Here is a 17,759-nt window from a genome sequence, read left to right as displayed (position 1 = left end):
CTGTTAAACAGACTGTAGTAGAGGGTAGGTTAGTAATATACACTGTTAAACAGACTGTAGTAGAGGGTAGGTTAGTAATATACACTGTTAAACAGACTGTAGTAGAGCTAGGTTAGTAATATACACTGTTAAACAGACTGTAGTAGAGCTAGGTTAGTAATATACACTGTTAAACAGACTGTAGTAGAGCTAGGTTAGTAATATACACTGTTAAACAGACTGTAGTAGAGGGTAGGTTAGTAATATACACTGTTAAACAGACTGTAGTAGAGCTAGGTTAGTAATATACACTGTTAAACAGACTGTAGTAGAGCTAGGTTAGTAATATACACTGTTAAACAGACTGTAGTAGAGGGTAGGTTAGTAATATACACTGTTAAACAGACTGTAGTAGAGGGTAGGTTAGTAATATACACTGTTAAACAGACTGTAGTAGAGCTAGGTTAGTAATATACACTGTTAAACAGACTGTAGTAGAGCTAGGTTAGTAATATACACTGTTAAACAGACTGTAGTAGAGGGTAGGTTAGTAATATACACTGTTAAACAGACTGTAGTAGAGCTAGGTTAGTAATATACACTGTTAAACAGACTGTAGTAGAGCTAGGTTAGTAATATACACTGTTAAACAGACTGTAGTAGAGCTAGGTTAGTAATATACACTGTTAAACAGACTGTAGTAGAGGGTAGGTTAGTAATATACACTGTTAAACAGACTGTAGTAGAGCTAGGTTAGTAATATACACTGTTAAACAGACTGTAGTAGAGGTAGGGTAGTTTTATAAACTGTTATACAGAGTGTAGTAGAGGGTAGGTTAGTAATATACACTGTTAAACAGACTGTAGTAGAGGGTAGGTTAGTAATATACACTGTTAAACAGACTGTAGTAGAGCTAGGTTAGTAATATACACTGTTAAACAGACTGTAGTAGAGGGTAGGTTAGTAATATACACTGTTAAACAGACTGTAGTAGAGGGTAGGTTAGTAATATACACTGTTAAACAGACTGTAGTAGAGCTAGGTTAGTAATATACACTGTTAAACAGACTGTAGTAGAGCTAGGTTAGTAATATACACTGTTAAACAGACTGTAGTAGAGCTAGGTTAGTAATATACACTGTTAAACAGACTGTAGTAGAGCTAGGTTAGTAATATACACTGTTAAACAGACTGTAGTAGAGGGTAGGTTAGTAATATACACTGTTAAACAGACTGTAGTAGAGGGTAGGTTAGTAATATACACTGTTAAACAGACTGTAGTAGAGGGTAGGTTAGTAATATACACTGTTAAACAGACTGTAGTAGAGCTAGGTTAGTAATATACACTGTTAAACAGACTGTAGTAGAGCTAGGTTAGTAATATACACTGTTAAACAGACTGTAGTAGAGCTAGGTTAGTAATATACACTGTTAAACAGACTGTAGTAGAGCTGGGTTAGTAATATACACTGTTAAACAGACTGTAGTAGAGCTAGGTTAGTAATATACACTGTTAAACAGACTGTAGTAGAGCTAGGTTAGTAATATACACTGTTAAACAGACTGTAGTAGAGCTAGGTTAGTAATATACACTGTTAAACAGACTGTAGTAGAGCTAGGTTAGTAATATACACTGTTAAACAGACTGTATTTGATCTTGGTTAGTAATATACACTGTTAAACAGACTGTAGTAGAGCTAGGTTAGTAATATACACTGTTAAACAGACTGTAGTAGAGGGTAGGTTAGTAATATACACTGTTAAACAGACTGTAGTAGAGCTAGGTTAGTAATATACACTGTTAAACAGACTGTAGTAGAGCTAGGTTAGTAATATACACTGTTAAACAGACTGTAGTAGAGCTAGGTTAGTAATATACACTGTTAAACAGACTGTAGTAGAGCTAGGTTAGTAATATACACTGTTAAACAGACTGTAGTAGAGCTAGGTTAGTAATATACACTGTTAAACAGACTGTAGTAGAGCTAGGTTAGTAATATACACTGTTAAACAGACTGTAGTAGAGGGTAGGTTAGTAATATACACTGTTAAACAGACTGTAGTAGAGGGTAGGTTAGTAATATACACTGTTAAACAGACTGTAGTAGAGCTAGGTTAGTAATATACACTGTTAAACAGACTGTAGTAGAGCTAGGTTAGCCTCTAGCTTAGCTTCCCTTAGGTTAGCACCTTCATCAACCTCAGACAGTCATCACCTGGGTTAGCATCACATGTTAGCTAAACATGTTAGCAGTAGTGCTAAGTATCACCCAGTAGAGAACTAGCTAAGTTTTAGCTAACTTACCTTATAACTGTAGCTTGATTAGACCGTCCTCTTCATCATCATCATCCTCATCTTCACGGTCCTCATGTTTAGCATAATAATCCTCCAACTGGTTAGCCGTTAGCATCCTCACTGATGGAGTTAGCCGTCTGTGCTAGCCTGTTCTTCTGTTGAAAAGCCCATTTTTGCGTCCGTAGATGTGGAGGTTCAAACTGATGCTGAAATGGGAAAGAATCTTCGTTTTCACTTTAAGAACTTTCTGATGAGTTATTTTCCACAACGGCTGAGTCTCAAACTCCTCCCTGAACCCTGATTGGCTAACTGGACAGTGACTGGGTTCTTGAGGCTGAAGGGCTCAAAGCGGTAGCGACAGGAATGGGACAACCCTTCGTGTTTCTGACAGCTGGCATGTTTCAGAGCTTAAAGCTCAAACCAGCGAGGCTCACCTGTAGACCTGTTAATCAGAGGATGAAGGCTTTTATTTATTATACTTACAGGAAAAATACTTCTGTTTTTAAACGTTCAGCCCTTTTCGCACCAAACGTGTTTTCTGTTTACAATTTCGCTCTTTTCACGTCACTTTAGTGGCGTTTACCAGCGAACATCCCTGTCAAAGTCACAGTCAGTGTTTGTTCGTCTCCTGTGGGAGGAGTTTGTCCTGGGCCGAGGGGCGTGCTGCACAGACAACACATTCGGCGCCTTCCACTCATGCATAACTGTTTTTTAGAGTTGTGTTTCCATTTCTTGAATGCCGATATATGAACAGCTCTAACTGTTCAAACATCAATAAGCCTGATCTAAGTCTTTATGATTTAACCTTATTTTTTCTGGAATGAGTTTAATTCTAAAAAATCCTCCAGCTTTGGTGGATGGGGAGAAAAAAACACAAGCATAATACAGCAGCCTTTTAAATATATTCAAACTAAATATATAATGTTCCTTTGTTATTGTTTAGAATGAACTGGTCCTTTTGATTTTATAGAACCACACCATTATTTGATTTCATGTTAAAATATTTCTACCTCTGCTCATTAAGCTTTGCACTGTTTTAATGTAATCATGTAAATTAATGTGCATGGTTGCATAATGCCATGTTTATTCCAGCATCCTCTGCACCGTCACACTCCACTCCTGTCTTAAATAAGTATGCATCTATATTCTTTAATGATTATACATACGGAGCAGCGTTCACTGGAGTCACATGTATGTTCAAACATCAGCCAATCAGCCTAGAGCTTCAGTTAGTGCTCTTCTGATTTATTTTGGCCGATGTTTAGAATTAGCCTTCAGGACCTCCTCCTTCTACCCTCTTCTGTGCAGCCCTGTCCTGGATTCAGACAGTGACATGACTTCATGGAAAGGCTGTTTTTCACTTGGTTTACTTTGTGATGGCGTGCTGTCAGAGCCGGCAGAGCTGGTCTGGTATCCCTCAGTGACCCCTCCTCTCTCTCTCCTGTCCGGCAGAGGAGAGTTTATTTACAGGAGGAGCTGCCAGCCAGCAGGACTCTCTCTCTCTCTGAACCTGTTCCTCCAGCTTGACCTCCACCACAGTCTGGTATTTCTCTCCTCTCCCTCCCCAGAGGACACATTAACAACGATTCACTTCTTCTGCACACACACTCGGGGCCCGACGGCTCTGCAGGCCCCCTCAGACTTCTCCTTTAACAGCACAGTAACCAGCAGAGACTGCAGCCTGAGCTCATGGAAAATGGAACACTGTCTGCCATTTAGTCCTCACTCCACATTTCTGGGCCAGCGTTCAGTTTTCATTTTTCACTTTAGATGTAGAAAAACTATTTCTCTCTCCCCCTGCTCGGGTTTCCTGGCAACCTCTGGGCTGTTCTGTCCGAAGGGCCTTTAGAAAAACAGCAGCAGATTGGGATAAAAATAATTACAGCTCGGTTTGTCTTCCAAGAGACACACTTCCAAGCTATGAGCTGCTCCACTTTCCCCTCGACAAGCACAATAAAGCCATTCACAATAAAGACAGCAGGCTAAATGTCCTCCTGCATGCGCCCTAATATGTTGGAGAAAGAAAAGCTGAACTCTTTACCAGCCCTGTTCCTGCAGGATGTTTTAAAAAGCCCTGTGAATGATTGAATATTACAGGCCAGGTCACGATTCAGGCTGTAAACAGCTGAATGGCCTTGTGTTACGTTACCCTTCCTCTCTGAGGAACAAAAATAAAAAAGTCCTTCATTTACTGTCAGTTTACCACAGAGAACCTCCATTTTCCCAGTGCAGCACTACTGCCACCTACTGGTGAGAGGGAAACTCAGCAACCAAAAGTCTATTTCAGGTTTTATTGTTGGATTTTACACACAAAAAGAAGTCCAGATATAAACACTGGAATATAAAAATATCATTTAAGACATTGACACATAAAAATCACACTGACTAAATTCCACAAACTTTTTTTTGCAGACAGCCTCAAATGAAAGTCAACAGCAGATCTTTATTAACAGATTTTACACTACTGAGTTCAATCAAGTTCAAACCAGCATAATTCCTTCGAACCATTCTTTAGAAAATAATAATTCAAAGTTAACTGAGATACAGTTGTGAGCAGAATCTGGACCTCTGATGTGATTCTAGGGGGGATCAAACATGATGGATACCTGGTTCAAAGGTCACTCTGACCCCTGAAGTTGAGTCTGTTGGACCAATGAGAGTGCTCTGTCCCACCTGGAGGAGGGCTTCAGCATGGGACAGCTCCGTAACAGGAACATGACGTAGACATGGCACATGAATGATGTGATCATATTCAGTCCCACAATCATGTTAAACAACGATAGCAGACGGTTCAGGCTGGCTTCACTCAGATCTGCAGGTGTGAAGAGTCAGCTGGATAATCAGTGCTGCGTGCATGAACCACAGCCCTAGGGGAAGCTGTGCTCAGGTCCACTAGTCTCAGAGGAATACCACTGCAAACTTTTCACACCTGATAGTCCGGCGGACTGGGACCAGTTCAGACCAAAGATACACTCAACCAGACCGTGTTAGCGTGCTGCTGGTGGCGGCTGCAGCTTCCTGAACAGAGATCAGGGCGTCTGATGGTCACAGCTTAATGTGACAGGGGAAATGGAAATCTCATTTTAAAAGGCCACTAACAGCAACAATTATTTGTTCAAAGTTGAATATTTTGTCAGATTAAAAACATGCTCTGAATTTTTGAAATCATTACATCTGTCTTGGGCAGCTCTATATGAGCTAATACCTGAGAAGTTAAGGCTTTAGGGGTGAAATGTGTCCTTGAAAACTTATTTTTCTCTGCGGATATCTTAGTGAAAGTGAGACTGAGCTAGCAGGTTTTTACCGTTACACGTTCATCAGCATAGAGGAGAGCAGCTGTGTGTGTGTGTCAGCATGTCAGACATCAGCATTAGTGACATCTGCACAGGTCTGGTGGCTTTCAGCTCTAGTGACATCAAAAAGAGAGGAAACCAGCTCAGTCTTTACCTGAACGCTGCAGAAGCCGCTTCTAATCTTTAGCATGGCTGCAGTTTAACTAAGAGCACACAGAGAAAGCTGTTTTCAGAAATACACACCTGCATATGAACTAAGAGCACACCTAGGAACCCAGTTTTCACTAGTCTCATTTCCAGTCTGCACTAAAACTGCAGAAGTTCAGGGGATGGTTTCTGAAAAATTAAGCCAATAAGCAGACATTATCCTGCATTATCAGCTGAAATATGAAATACTTTATTTGAGACTCACAGGCCCATGTTAGCAATAGATGCATGATTTTCTATAGATTTATTAAGACTTTGACATTAAACCATCATTATAATCATTAGAATTACCTAGGGACCTCTGGTAATGTGGACAATCATGCAGGACGTCTGTGTTAGTAATTTCCTGTGAATCCACCATGTCTCTAATTTGTGGAGTAAAAATTCCAGGGCACACTACCTCTGGTATTTCTAACCTCACACAAATTGGCATCTCTGTAATTTAGGGTAATAATTCTGCTTTTTTTTTTTAAATGCTCTGTTTTCTGATTGAAGAGAGTCAGAGGCAGCTATAAATGGTGCTTCTCTTTCAGTTTGTTTATTTTTATTAACTCTGCTGTCTACATGTCCATGCTCCACTGCTCTGATTCCTACAGTTTCTCTTTGCAGGTGCCTGATGGTCTATCAGGATTATTTAGAAATCAGACACCTGTTCCTCAGCATTCATTGGTTAGGCTGCAGCAGCTGATCTAGGAGGAGGGCTGTTGTGGAAGCGGAACAATCCCTCATTTATAAAACCTGCTAGAGTAACAGGAGAGGTTCATATTTGACATTAGACGTCTCTGTCTCGAGATTATCGGAGGGATGCTCGACTTTTCTCCTCTGATCAGCTTCAGACACACAGACAGGTGACTACCCAACCTTAATGCCAACTGAAGATATGCCACTAGTTTAGTAGTCATGGACGGCTACAGACCTAAATAATGTTCAAATATGCAGAAAGAGAGTCTGTTAGAAGCTCTGGTGAACGTCTGTATAAGACTGCAGATGTTCGTGCATAGAAATAAAACTTTGCTGTTGTCATTTCTGCAGCCTTATCGTTCCCTTCAGGCCCGTCTGTAAATTCTAGAACAGCAGACTTCACTCCTGCATGAATGCACCACCACAAACACTGACGTCAGGGTGAGCACATTATCAAAGGTCCACAGGTAAAACCAGTCCTGTGTGAACGGTACTAAAGACCGTTTCACTGGAAGAAGAGTGGGTTTTAGTGCATCTGATTCATGAGACAGGTCTGTTGGAGAGCAACGAATCAAACATTTTCAAGAAAACTCCAGCACAGTCTCACCTGCAAAAAGAAAAGTCATTTATTTAAACATTTCAGACTCCACCTTCCTCTAACAGTTTAAAAGGGCAGGCCATCTAAAAGAGGAGGGGCTACACACAGCAGATCTGATCAAACACAAGCTTCCTGAACAGGAGAGTCAAAGATGTGACATGAAAATATGTTCATGATATGTGGCTGTTTCTGCAGGTTAGACAGTGAACCAGAGTTTTCTCAGACCTGTAGTGATATTAGACAGAGAACAGAGTTGGAATGTTTCCTCCGGTAACCTCAGAGCGTCCGTACAGGGAGGAGGGTCAAAGGTCCAACTGTGTCAGAATTCACCCACTTAAACACCACAGCGTCTGGAGCAAAGGAAAATCCTCACACTCTCATTCGATGTCGTCTTCTGTTAAAGACTGTGAGCTGACGATTCGCTGAAAAACACAAGAAACAAAGATTTTGGAGTCTGAGACAAAAACAAGAATGAAAGATGAACTTTAGAAAAATCTCAGCAGACAATTTTGTCTGATATAACGACACACTCACAGACTCAAACTCTCCCTAATAAGACGTCAGATTTTTTTACTTTGTGCTGCTTTAACATCTTTATTTATCCTAGTTCTGATCTCCTCTCTTTACCAAGCTGAACTGTTTAAATCTTCCATTTGCTTACTCTGATGTCCTCCAGGAACCTTTTTACCTTCACTCATTCTTTTATATCATTCCACTGATTAGAATCATTTAGTCTTTTAACTGTCTGTCCAGGTAGGTTTACTTTTTTATGCTTTTGTCTTTACTGGGATCAGAGAGCTGACGGAGACAGGAAGGATAGGTGAAAGTGGGAGCAGACCTGCACCAAGCAGCAAAGACACCGCTGATCCTGAGACCGGTCCATCAAGGACTCGAGCCGTGGATTGGGCACCTGCTCTACCCGCTGAGCCAACCTGCCCGTTATATCCCTATTATTTCATTTATCTGAAATTATTCTTGTTTATCTTTAGAGTTTTCTTCCTGTTCTTGTCTTTTTCTTTCAACTTTCTAGCCTTTCCTCTGTTCAGCCTCATCTCTGTGATTCAGATTTAGAAGTACCGTCCGAAAATTCTCACACACCAAGAAAATGGACCGTAAAAGTTCCTCTCAATATACCATAGAAGGATAACAGAGAACGGTCAACCATCTCTAGAGTGTACAGAGAACAGTCAACCATCTCTAGAGTTTACAGAGAACGGTCAACCATCTCTAGAGTTTACGGAGAACAATCAACCATCTCTAGAGTTTACAGAAAACGGTCAACCATCTCTAGAGTTTAAAGAGAATGGTCAACCATCTCTAGAGTTCACAGAGAACGGTCAACCATCTCTAGAGTTTACAGAAAACGGTCAACCATCTCTAGAGTTTAAAGAGAACGGTCAACCATCTCTAGAGTTTAAAGAGAACGGTCAACCATCTCTAGAGTTTACAGAGAACGGTCAACCATCTCTAGAGTTCACAGAGAACGGTCAACCATCTCTAGAGTTTACAGAAAACGGTCAACCATCTCTAGAGTTTAAAGAGAACGGTCAACCATCTCTAGAGTTTACAGAAAACGGTCAACCATCTCTAGAGTTTAAAGAGAACGGTCAACCATCTCTAGAGTTTACGGAGAACAGTCAACCATCTCTAGAGTTTACAGAAAACGGTCAACCATCTCTAGAGTTTAAAGAGAATGGTCAACCATCTCTAGAGTTTACAGAGAACAGTCAACCATCTCTAGAGTTTACAGAGAACAGTCAACCATCTCTAGAGTTTACAGAGAACAGTCAACCATCTCTAGAGTTTACGGAGAACGGTCAACCATCTCTAGAGTTTACAGAGAACAGTCAACCATCTCTAGAGTTTACAGAGAACGGTCAACCATCTCTAGAGTTTACAGAGAACAGTCAACCATCTCTAGAGTTTACAGAGAACGGTCAACCATCTCTAGAGTTTACAGAGAACGGTCAACCATCTCTAGAGTTTAAAGAGAACGGTCAACCATCTCTAGAGTTTAAAGAGAACGGTCAACCATCTCTAGAGTTTACAGAGAACGGTCAACCATCTCTAGAGTTTACAGAGAACGGTCAACCATCTCTAGAGTTTAAAGAGAACGGTCAACCATCTCTAGAGTTTAAAGAGAATTGTCTGTTAAAAGGTTTTCTTTTACCAGATTATTTCTGCTAAATGCTACAATGATAAATATTCAAGGCAGTAAAAATATCCTCTTCAGAGAACATTTCTTTTTTTTTTTCCACATAAAAAATTACCGGGTTTTTGCACTTTTACATTTAATGTTTTAATTCTCAACTCAAAGATAAATCAATATTTGACAATCATGAGCAGGTCTAATCTTGATTTTAAAAAATTCTGCAAAAATAATTGAAAAATGATAAATGTATAGCATCTGGATAGCTATGCATGTTAACCTCTTTTTTGGCCACTTACACCCTCAGTGCAACAATTTATTAAGATACAAAAACTCTAATAATAAAACAAATGGAAAATAAAATTAAAAAAAAAAAAAAAAAACAATATTTTTGGCATGTTTTATGTTTGCCGACTTTTTTCAAACTCCATGAGTGTAAAAATCTGAGGGTTGGATATTTTGCTGCATTTTTCCTGCATCAGTTCAATCTTTCACATTGTCTACTAAACTTTCTCCAACTGTCTCAGTTGTTCTCACTGGAGGGAGTTTTTATGCTAATCTTCTCAGTCACAATCTTATTTTGTAGAATATTATATGCACAGGTTAGCCAACAGTTAGGTCACATGCCCCACATAAGGAGGCTGCAGTCCTCGGAGCAGGAGCCAGGGTAGGACTCTGACCCTCTCTTCAGGGTTTCCTGCTCTAACCACGGCCCCGGCTCCTAAATTAAGGTATAAAACTATTTCTCTGTCTTAGAGGTGAAATAACCAAGAGCTACTGTCACCAGCTCTCAGCTTTGGATGATTCTAAGATTAATCTTGCACCCTTTCTTGTCCCAGAAACCACAGAAGGCAGCTGGGGGGTTTATTAAGGATGCGCTGATGAGACTGAGTAAATTCTCACCTGGCTGATGGTGGGAAGTTTGGTGAGCAGCATTTGGAAAACTGGAGGTGGCAGAGTCTGCTGGAGGACCTGGAGCAGCTGCTGAGGCTGACCACAGACGGCGATGGCGTTGGTCAGGTGGTCCACGCCTTTCTCAAATTCACCTGAGAGTTACAATCAGTAAAAAACACTGTTAAAACAATGATAAGCAATGGCTAGAGTAACTGATAATCAATGGTTAGAATAACTGATAATCAATGGTTAGAATAACTGATAATCAATGGCTAGAATAACTGATAATCAATGGTTAGAATAACTGATAATCAATGGCTAGAATAACTGATAATCAATGGTTAGAATAACTGATAATCAATGGCTAGAATAACTGATAATCAATGGCTAGAATAATTGAAAATAAGTGGTTAGAATAACTGATAATCAATGGTTAGAATAACTGATAATCAATGGTTAGAATAACTGATAACCAATGGTTAGAATAACTGATAATCAATGGTTAGAATAACTGATAACCAATGGCTAGAATAACTGATAATCAATGGCTAGAATAATTGAAAATAAGTGGTTAGAATAACTGATAATCAATGGTTAGAATAACTGATAATCAATGGTTAGAATAACTGATAATCAATGGTTAGAATAACTGATAACCAATGGCTAGAATAACTGATAATCAATGGCTAGAATAACTGATAATCAATGGCTAGAATAACTGATAATCAATAATCAGTCATCAATAATCAATAACTGGAGGTCCGAGGGGGACAGGTACAAGGCCCACCCTGTGACAGCAGCTCCTCTCCCAGTTGAATCTCCTCCAGGAAGAACTTCTGAACAGCCTCGGCGTCCTTCAGGTCTGGGAGCTTGAAGGTCAAAGGACAGAAAGGGGTCAGACCTAAAACCAGAACCACCACTCAGAACTGAGGGACATTAAAGGGTGAATGTTAGTTTACCTTGGCCAGTCCAGACTTCTCACCAGGAACTTTCTGCTTTCTTCTACCTGTAGGATATAAAACAGCTTCAGGTGTGACTGTCAGCCAGATCCCTGCTGTTCTGGTTCTGGATCCACCACAGTGAAACTGGTAGAAGATCCAGCAGATCTAAACCTGTCTGAGGTTCTTGATCCACCACAGTGAAACTGGTAGAAGATCCAGCAGATCTAAACCTGTCTGAGGTTCTGGATCCACCACAGTGAAACTGGTAGAAGATCCAGCAGATCTAAACCTGTCTGTAGTCTGATGGACTAGAGCTTTAGAGCTAGAGTCACTTTTATTAAATCTGTACAGTCAGCTCTGTTTAACTCTACATAGTGTCAGAATTACAGTCAGTATTACAGTCAGTATAACAGTCAGTGCTACAGTCAGTGCTACAGTCAGTACTACAGTCAGTACTACAGTCAGTGCTACAGTCAGTGCTACAGTCAGTGCTACAGTCAGTACTACAGTCAGTGCTACAGTCAGTGCTACAGTCAGTATTACAGTCAGTATTACAGTCAGTGCTACAGTCAGTGCTACAGTCAGTATCACAGTCAGTGCTACAGTCAGTGCTACAGTCAGTACTACAGTCAGTGCTACAGTCAGTACTACAGTCAGTGCTACAGTCAGTGCTACAGTCAGTATTACAGTCAGTATTACAGTCAGTGCTACAGTCAGTGCTACAGTCAGTATTACAGTCAGTATTACAGTCAGTGCTACAGTCAGTGCTACAGTCAGTATCACAGTCAGTATCACAGTCAGTGCTACAGTCAGTGCTACAGTCAATATTACAGTCAGTATTACAGTCAGTGCTACAGTCAGTGCTACAGTCAGTATTACAGTCAGTATTACAGTCAGTGCTACAGTCAGTGCTACAGTCAGTATCACAGTCAGTATTACAGTCAGTACTACAGTCAGTGCTACAGTCAGTGCTACAGTCAGTGCTACAGTCAGTATTACAGTCAGTATTACAGTCAGTGCTACAGTCAGTGCTACAGTCAGTATCACAGTCAGTATTACAGTCAGTGCTACAGTCAGTGCTACAGTCAGTACTACAGTCAGTGCTACAGTCAGTGCTACAGTCAGTGCTACAGTCAGTGCTACAGTCAGTATTACAGTCAGTATTACAGTCAGTGCTACAGTCAGTGCTACAGTCAGTATCACAGTCAGTATTACAGTCAGTGCTACAGGCAGTGCTACAGGCAGTGCTACAGGCAGTGCTACAGTCAGTGCTACAGTCAGTATTACAGTCAGTGCTACAGTCAGTGCTACAGTCAGTGCTACAGTCAGTACTACAGTCAGTGCTACAGTCAGTGCTACAGTCAGTGCTACAGTCAGTGCTACAGTCAGTGCTACAGTCAGTGCTACAGTCAGTGCTACAGTCAGTATTACAGTCAGTGCTACAGTCAGTACTACAGTCAGTGCTACAGTCAGTGCTACAGTCAGTGCTACAGTCAGCATTACAGTCAGTATTACAGTCAGTATTACAGTCAGTGCTACAGTCAGTGCTACAGACAGTATTACAGTCAGTATTACAGTCAGTGCTACAGTCAGTGCTACAGTCAGTGCTACAGTCAGTATTACAGTCAGTGCTACAGTCCGTGCTACAGTCAGTACTACAGTCAGTGCTACAGTCAGTACTACAGTCAGTGCTACAGTCAGTATTACAGTCAGTATTACAGTCAGTGCTACAGTCAGTGCTACAGTCAGTATCACAGTCAGTATTACAGTCAGTGCTACAGTCAGTGCTACAGTCAGTGCTACAGTCAGTGCTACAGTCAGTATTACAGTCAGTGCTACAGTCAGTGCTACAGTCAGTGCTACAGTCAGTGCTACAGTCAGTATTACAGTCAGTGCTACAGTCAGTACTACAGTCAGTGCTACAGTCAGTGCTACAGTCAGTATTACAGTCAGTATTACAGTCAGTATTACAGTCAGTGCTACAGTCAGTGCTACAGTCAGTGCTACAGACAGTATTACAGTCAGTATTACAGTCAGTGCTACAGTCAGTGCTACAGTCAGTGCTACAGTCAGTGCTACAGTCAGTATTACAGTCAGTGCTACAGTCAGTGCTACAGTCAGTATCACAGTCAGTATCACAGTCAGTGCTACAGTCAGTGCTACAGTCAGTATTACAGTCAGTGCTACAGTCAGTGCTACAGTCAGTGCTACAGTCAGTATTACAGTCAGTGCTACAGTCAGTGCTACAGTCAGTGCTACAGTCCGTGCTACAGTCAGTGCTACAGTCCGTGCTACAGTCAGTGCTACAGTCCGTGCTACAGTCCGTGCTACAGTCCGTGCTACAGTCCGTGCTACAGTCAGTGCTACAGTCCGTGCTACAGTCAGTGCTACAGTCAGTATTACAGTCAGTGCTACAGTCCGTGCTACAGTCAGTGCTACAGTCAGTATTACAGTCAGTGCTACAGTCCGTGCTACAGTCAGTGCTACAGTCAGTGCTACAGTCAGTATTACAGTCAGTGCTACAGTCCGTGCTACAGTCCGTGCTACAGTCCGTGCTACAGTCAGTGCTACAGTCAGTGCTACAGTCCGTGCTACAGTCCGTGCTACAGTCAGTGCTACAGTCAGTGCTACAGTCAGTATTACAGTCAGTGCTACAGTCAGTGCTACAGTCAGTACTACAGTCAGTATTACAGTCAGTGCTACAGTAAGTATTACAGTCAGTGCTACAGTCAGTATTACAGTCAGTGCTACAGTCCGTGCTACAGTCAGTACTACAGTCAGTGCTACAGTCAGTGCTACAGTCCGTGCTACAGTCAGTACTACAGTCAGTGCTACAGTCAGTGCTACAGTCAGTGCTACAGTCAGTGCTACAGTCAGTATTACAGTCAGTGCTACAGTCAGTACTACAGTCAGTGCTACAGTCAGTATTACTGTCAGTGCTACAGTCAGTGCTACAGTCAGTGCTACAGTCAGTACTACAGTCAGTACTACAGTCAGTATTAAAGAGTCAGTGCTACAGTCAGTGCTACAGTCAGTACTACAGTCAGTACTACAGTCAGTATTACAGTCAGTATTACAGTCAGTGCTACAGTCAGTATTACAGTCAGTACTACAGTCAGTATTAAAGAGTCAGTGCTACAGTCAGTGCTACAGTCAGTACTACAGTCAGTACTACAGTCAGTATTACAGTCAGTATTACAGTCAGTACTACAGTCAGTGCTACAGTCAGTATTACAGTCAGTATTAAAGAGTCAGTGCTACAGTCAGTGCTACAGTCAGTGCTACAGTCAGTGCTACAGTCAGTACTACAGTCAGTATTACAGTCAGTATTACAGTCAGTACTACAGTCAGTGCTACAGTCAGTATTATAGTCAGTGCTACAGTCAGTGCTACAGTCAGTGCTACAGTCAGTACTACTGTCAGTGCTACAGTCAGTGCTACAGTCAGTGCTACAGTCAGTGCTACAGTCAGTGCTACAGTCAGTATTATAGTCAGTGCTACAGTCAGTGCTACAGTCAGTGCTACTGTCAGTGCTACAGTCAGTGCTACAGTCAGTACTACAGTCAGTGCTACAGTCAGTGCTACAGTCAGTATCACAGTCAGTGCTACAGTCAGTGCTACAGTCAGTACTACAGTCAGTGCTACAGTCAGTACTACAGTCAGTGCTACAGTCAGTATTACAGTCAGTATTACAGTCAGTGCTACAGTCAGTGCTACAGTCAGTGCTACAGTCAGTATTACAGTCAGTATTACAGTCAGTGCTACAGTCAGTGCTACAGTCAGTATCACAGTCAGTATTACAGTCAGTACTACAGTCAGTGCTACAGTCAGTACTACAGTCAGTGCTACAGTCAGTGCTACAGTCAGTATTACAGTCAGTATTACAGTCAGTGCTACAGTCAGTGCTACAGTCAGTATCACAGTCAGTATTACAGTCAGTACTACAGTCAGTGCTACAGTCAGTGCTACAGTCAGTATCACAGTCAGTATTACTGTCAGTGCTACAGTCAGTGCTACAGTCAGTGCTACAGTCAGTACTACAGTCAGTACTACAGTCAGTATTAAAGAGTCAGTGCTACAGTCAGTGCTACAGTCAGTACCACAGTCAGTACTACAGTCAGTATTACAGTCAGTATTACAGTCAGTGCTACAGTCAGTATTACAGTCAGTACTACAGTCAGTATTAAAGAGTCAGTGCTACAGTCAGTGCTACAGTCAGTACTACAGTCAGTACTACAGTCAGTATTACAGTCAGTATTACAGTCAGTACTACAGTCAGTGCTACAGTCAGTATTACAGTCAGTATTAAAGAGTCAGTGCTACAGTCAGTGCTACAGTCAGTGCTACAGTCAGTACTACAGTCAGTATTACAGTCAGTGCTACAGTCAGTGCTACAGTCAGTGCTACAGTCAGTGCTACAGTCAGTGCTACAGTCAGTGCTACAGTCAGTGCTACAGTCAGTGCTACAGTCAGTACTACAGTCAGTATTACAGTCAGTATTACAGTCAGTATTACAGTCAGTGCTACAGTCAGTGCTACAGTCAGTATTACAGTCAGTATTACAGTCAGTGCTACAGTCAGTGCTACAGTCAGTGCTACAGTCAGTGCTACTGTCAGTGCTACTGTCAGTGCTACAGTCAGTGCTACAGTCAGTGCTACTGTCAGTGCTACTGTCAGTGCTACAGTCAGTGCTACAGTCAGTGCTACTGTCAGTGCTACAGTCAGTGCTACAGTCAGTGCTACTGTCAGTGCTACTGTCAGTGCTACAGTCAGTGCTACAGTCAGTACTACAGTCAGTATTACAGTCAGTATTACAGTCAGTGCTACAGTCAGTATTACAGTCAGTACTACAGTCAGTATTAAAGAGTCAGTGCTACAGTCAGTACTACAGTCAGTGCTACAGTCAGTATTACAGTCAGTATTACAGTCAGTATTACAGTCAGTACTACAGTCAGTATTGCAGTCAGTATTACAGTCAGTGCTACAGTCAGTGCTACAGTCAGTGCTACAGTCAGTACTACAGTCAGTGCTACAGTCAGTGCTACAGTCAGTGCTACAGTCAGTGCTACAGTCCGTGCTACAGTCCTTATCTGCTGTTAGCCTCTACTGAACCTTGTTAATCTAACAGACAGGGTTTTCTAGCATATAGCTGCTGCAGCTAACTCCGCTCAACTTTGACCTCTTCTTCTCAACACTTACGTTCACGGAGTTTCTCCTTAAATTTGGGGTCGCTTCGTCTTTTTCTGTCGAAATAAAAGCAGTAGGCGATAAAAAGAGCCCCACAGAGGCCGGCCACCGCCGCCCCGGTCCTTCCGTTCACCATCTCTGGAGCTTTACGTGAGGAACCGCGGACACACGTGCAGCAGCACGGACAGGCTAGCAGGCTAACAGCTAGCCTGATGTTAAGGAAGTGACAGAGGACGTGAGTCATGACGTAAGGCGTAATGTAGAAAAGGTACGTTTTTTTTCCCCAAAACTTTAATGACATGAGACAGTGTAGCAAACAGCTGTCTAATCCCGCTTCTTCTGCGCATGCTCCAGGTTATTAAATATAATAGTATGTATAGTATGTCGTCTTTGTGTTCTGTAATGTGAGGCGTCAGTGGGCCCTCTTTAGACTCTATCATCAAGGATTCAACAGAAGCCTCTGAGGACAAAACTCCTCCACGAAGAGGCAGACACGCTAAAAGGCAGCTTGGGGCCATTTCTGAGGCCTTCAGCACCAAAGAGCCACAGATAGTCATTTTAACTCTGAATGTAAAACTGGGTATACAAGAATATCAGATAAAAATTCTTTTTTTCCTGTTATTTACTTTAAAAACATATTCAAACAGGCTACTCTTCACTTATCCTTGTATTTATTCAAAGATGATGTTTGAATACAACTCCAGACATAAAACTACCTCTGTGAGGAGTTTGTAGACTCCCCAGGCTTGGCTGTAGTCGGTACGGTTCTGTCAAAGACTACAACTCAAGGTATTTTGTCTCTGTTTTATTTTAGTCAGTTTTTTTCAGTGCACAGTACAGTTTTAGTTAGTTTTTGTTACAAAGGTAAGCTTAGTTATTATTCAGTTTCAGTTAACTAAAATGATTTTTCTGAATTTTAGTTGTTTAGTTTTAGTTAACTAGAAGAACCTGGGTCTAGAGCAGTGGTTCTCAATGTGGGGGTCGGGACCCCTGGGGGTCACGAGACAGTGAGAAGTGGTTCCAGAGAAAAACAAAGAATATTTTTAAATTTTTTTAAAATAATACATTTCAACTATTTTATAAGAGTATATGAATAAAAATATTTAAATATAATAAACAGTTATTTTGTGAGATCTGTGCTGAAATCGAGGTTAAGTTTATGTGTTTTTGTTTAAAGCTCACACATTTTATTCTTTCAGACTAGTTTATATCAGTCTCAGAGGTCCTAAACATGCCTGTGAAGGTTGTTGCTGTAGAAACACTCCAGTCTTGATTCTGCATGTCTAAACCCCCTCTGTTTCAGCCCTGCTCAGAACCAGCTGTTTCTATGGCTTTAAATGGTAATTAGCTCTCTGACTCCGCCCCTGACCACACCCCTCTCAGGAAATGGATGTGGCTGTCCTGGTGTTAGAGACACTTTTATCCAAAGTTAGGGACCTGACTGGGATTTGAACCATCAACCCTCCCAGACTGCAGTCAGCAGGGTAACCCACTGAACTATGCAGCATCTCAGCTGGCAGCTGATAGGAGGAT

General features: G+C 41.5%; 1 protein-coding gene and 1 non-coding gene across 2 annotated transcripts; both read right to left on the bottom strand.

The window, feature by feature from the left end:
- Positions 1–7,065: 7,065 nt before the first annotated feature.
- Positions 7,066–16,454, bottom strand: tomm20a (translocase of outer mitochondrial membrane 20). Its single transcript, XM_041789843.1, has 5 exons — positions 16,239–16,454; positions 11,058–11,104; positions 10,886–10,967; positions 10,108–10,250; positions 7,066–7,477 (listed from the first exon to the last, which is right to left on the bottom strand). Exons 1-5 carry the CDS (start codon positions 16,360–16,362, stop codon positions 7,433–7,435), a joined length of 441 nt encoding a protein of 146 aa, XP_041645777.1. The 5' UTR covers positions 16,363–16,454; the 3' UTR covers positions 7,066–7,432.
- Positions 9,950–10,083, bottom strand: LOC121511603. The gene has a single exon (XR_005992060.1). It is a non-coding gene; the product is annotated as a small nucleolar RNA SNORA14 (small nucleolar RNA).
- Positions 16,455–17,759: the final 1,305 nt, after the last annotated feature.

The sequence above is a fragment of the Cheilinus undulatus genome, linkage group 6, assembly GCF_018320785.1.
Source record: "Cheilinus undulatus linkage group 6, ASM1832078v1, whole genome shotgun sequence".
Lineage (NCBI taxonomy): Eukaryota > Metazoa > Chordata > Actinopteri > Labriformes > Labridae > Cheilinus > Cheilinus undulatus.
This window is presented reverse-complemented; position numbering and strand designations above follow the sequence as displayed.

Bases quoted from the DNA above. Each gene is read 5' to 3' on its own strand.
- tomm20a (XM_041789843.1), bottom strand. From the start codon at position 16,362: ATGGTGAACGGAAGGACCGGGGCGGCGGTGGCCGGCCTCTGTGGGGCT. The intron at 10,968-11,057 runs GTAAACTAACAT...TTGACCTTCAAG, and splicing joins AGAAGTCTGGACTGGCCAAG to CTCCCAGACCTGAAGGACGC. The intron at 7,478-10,107 runs GTGAGAATTTAC...TGTGTTTTTCAG, and splicing joins AACTTCCCACCATCAGCCAG to CGAATCGTCAGCTCACAGTC.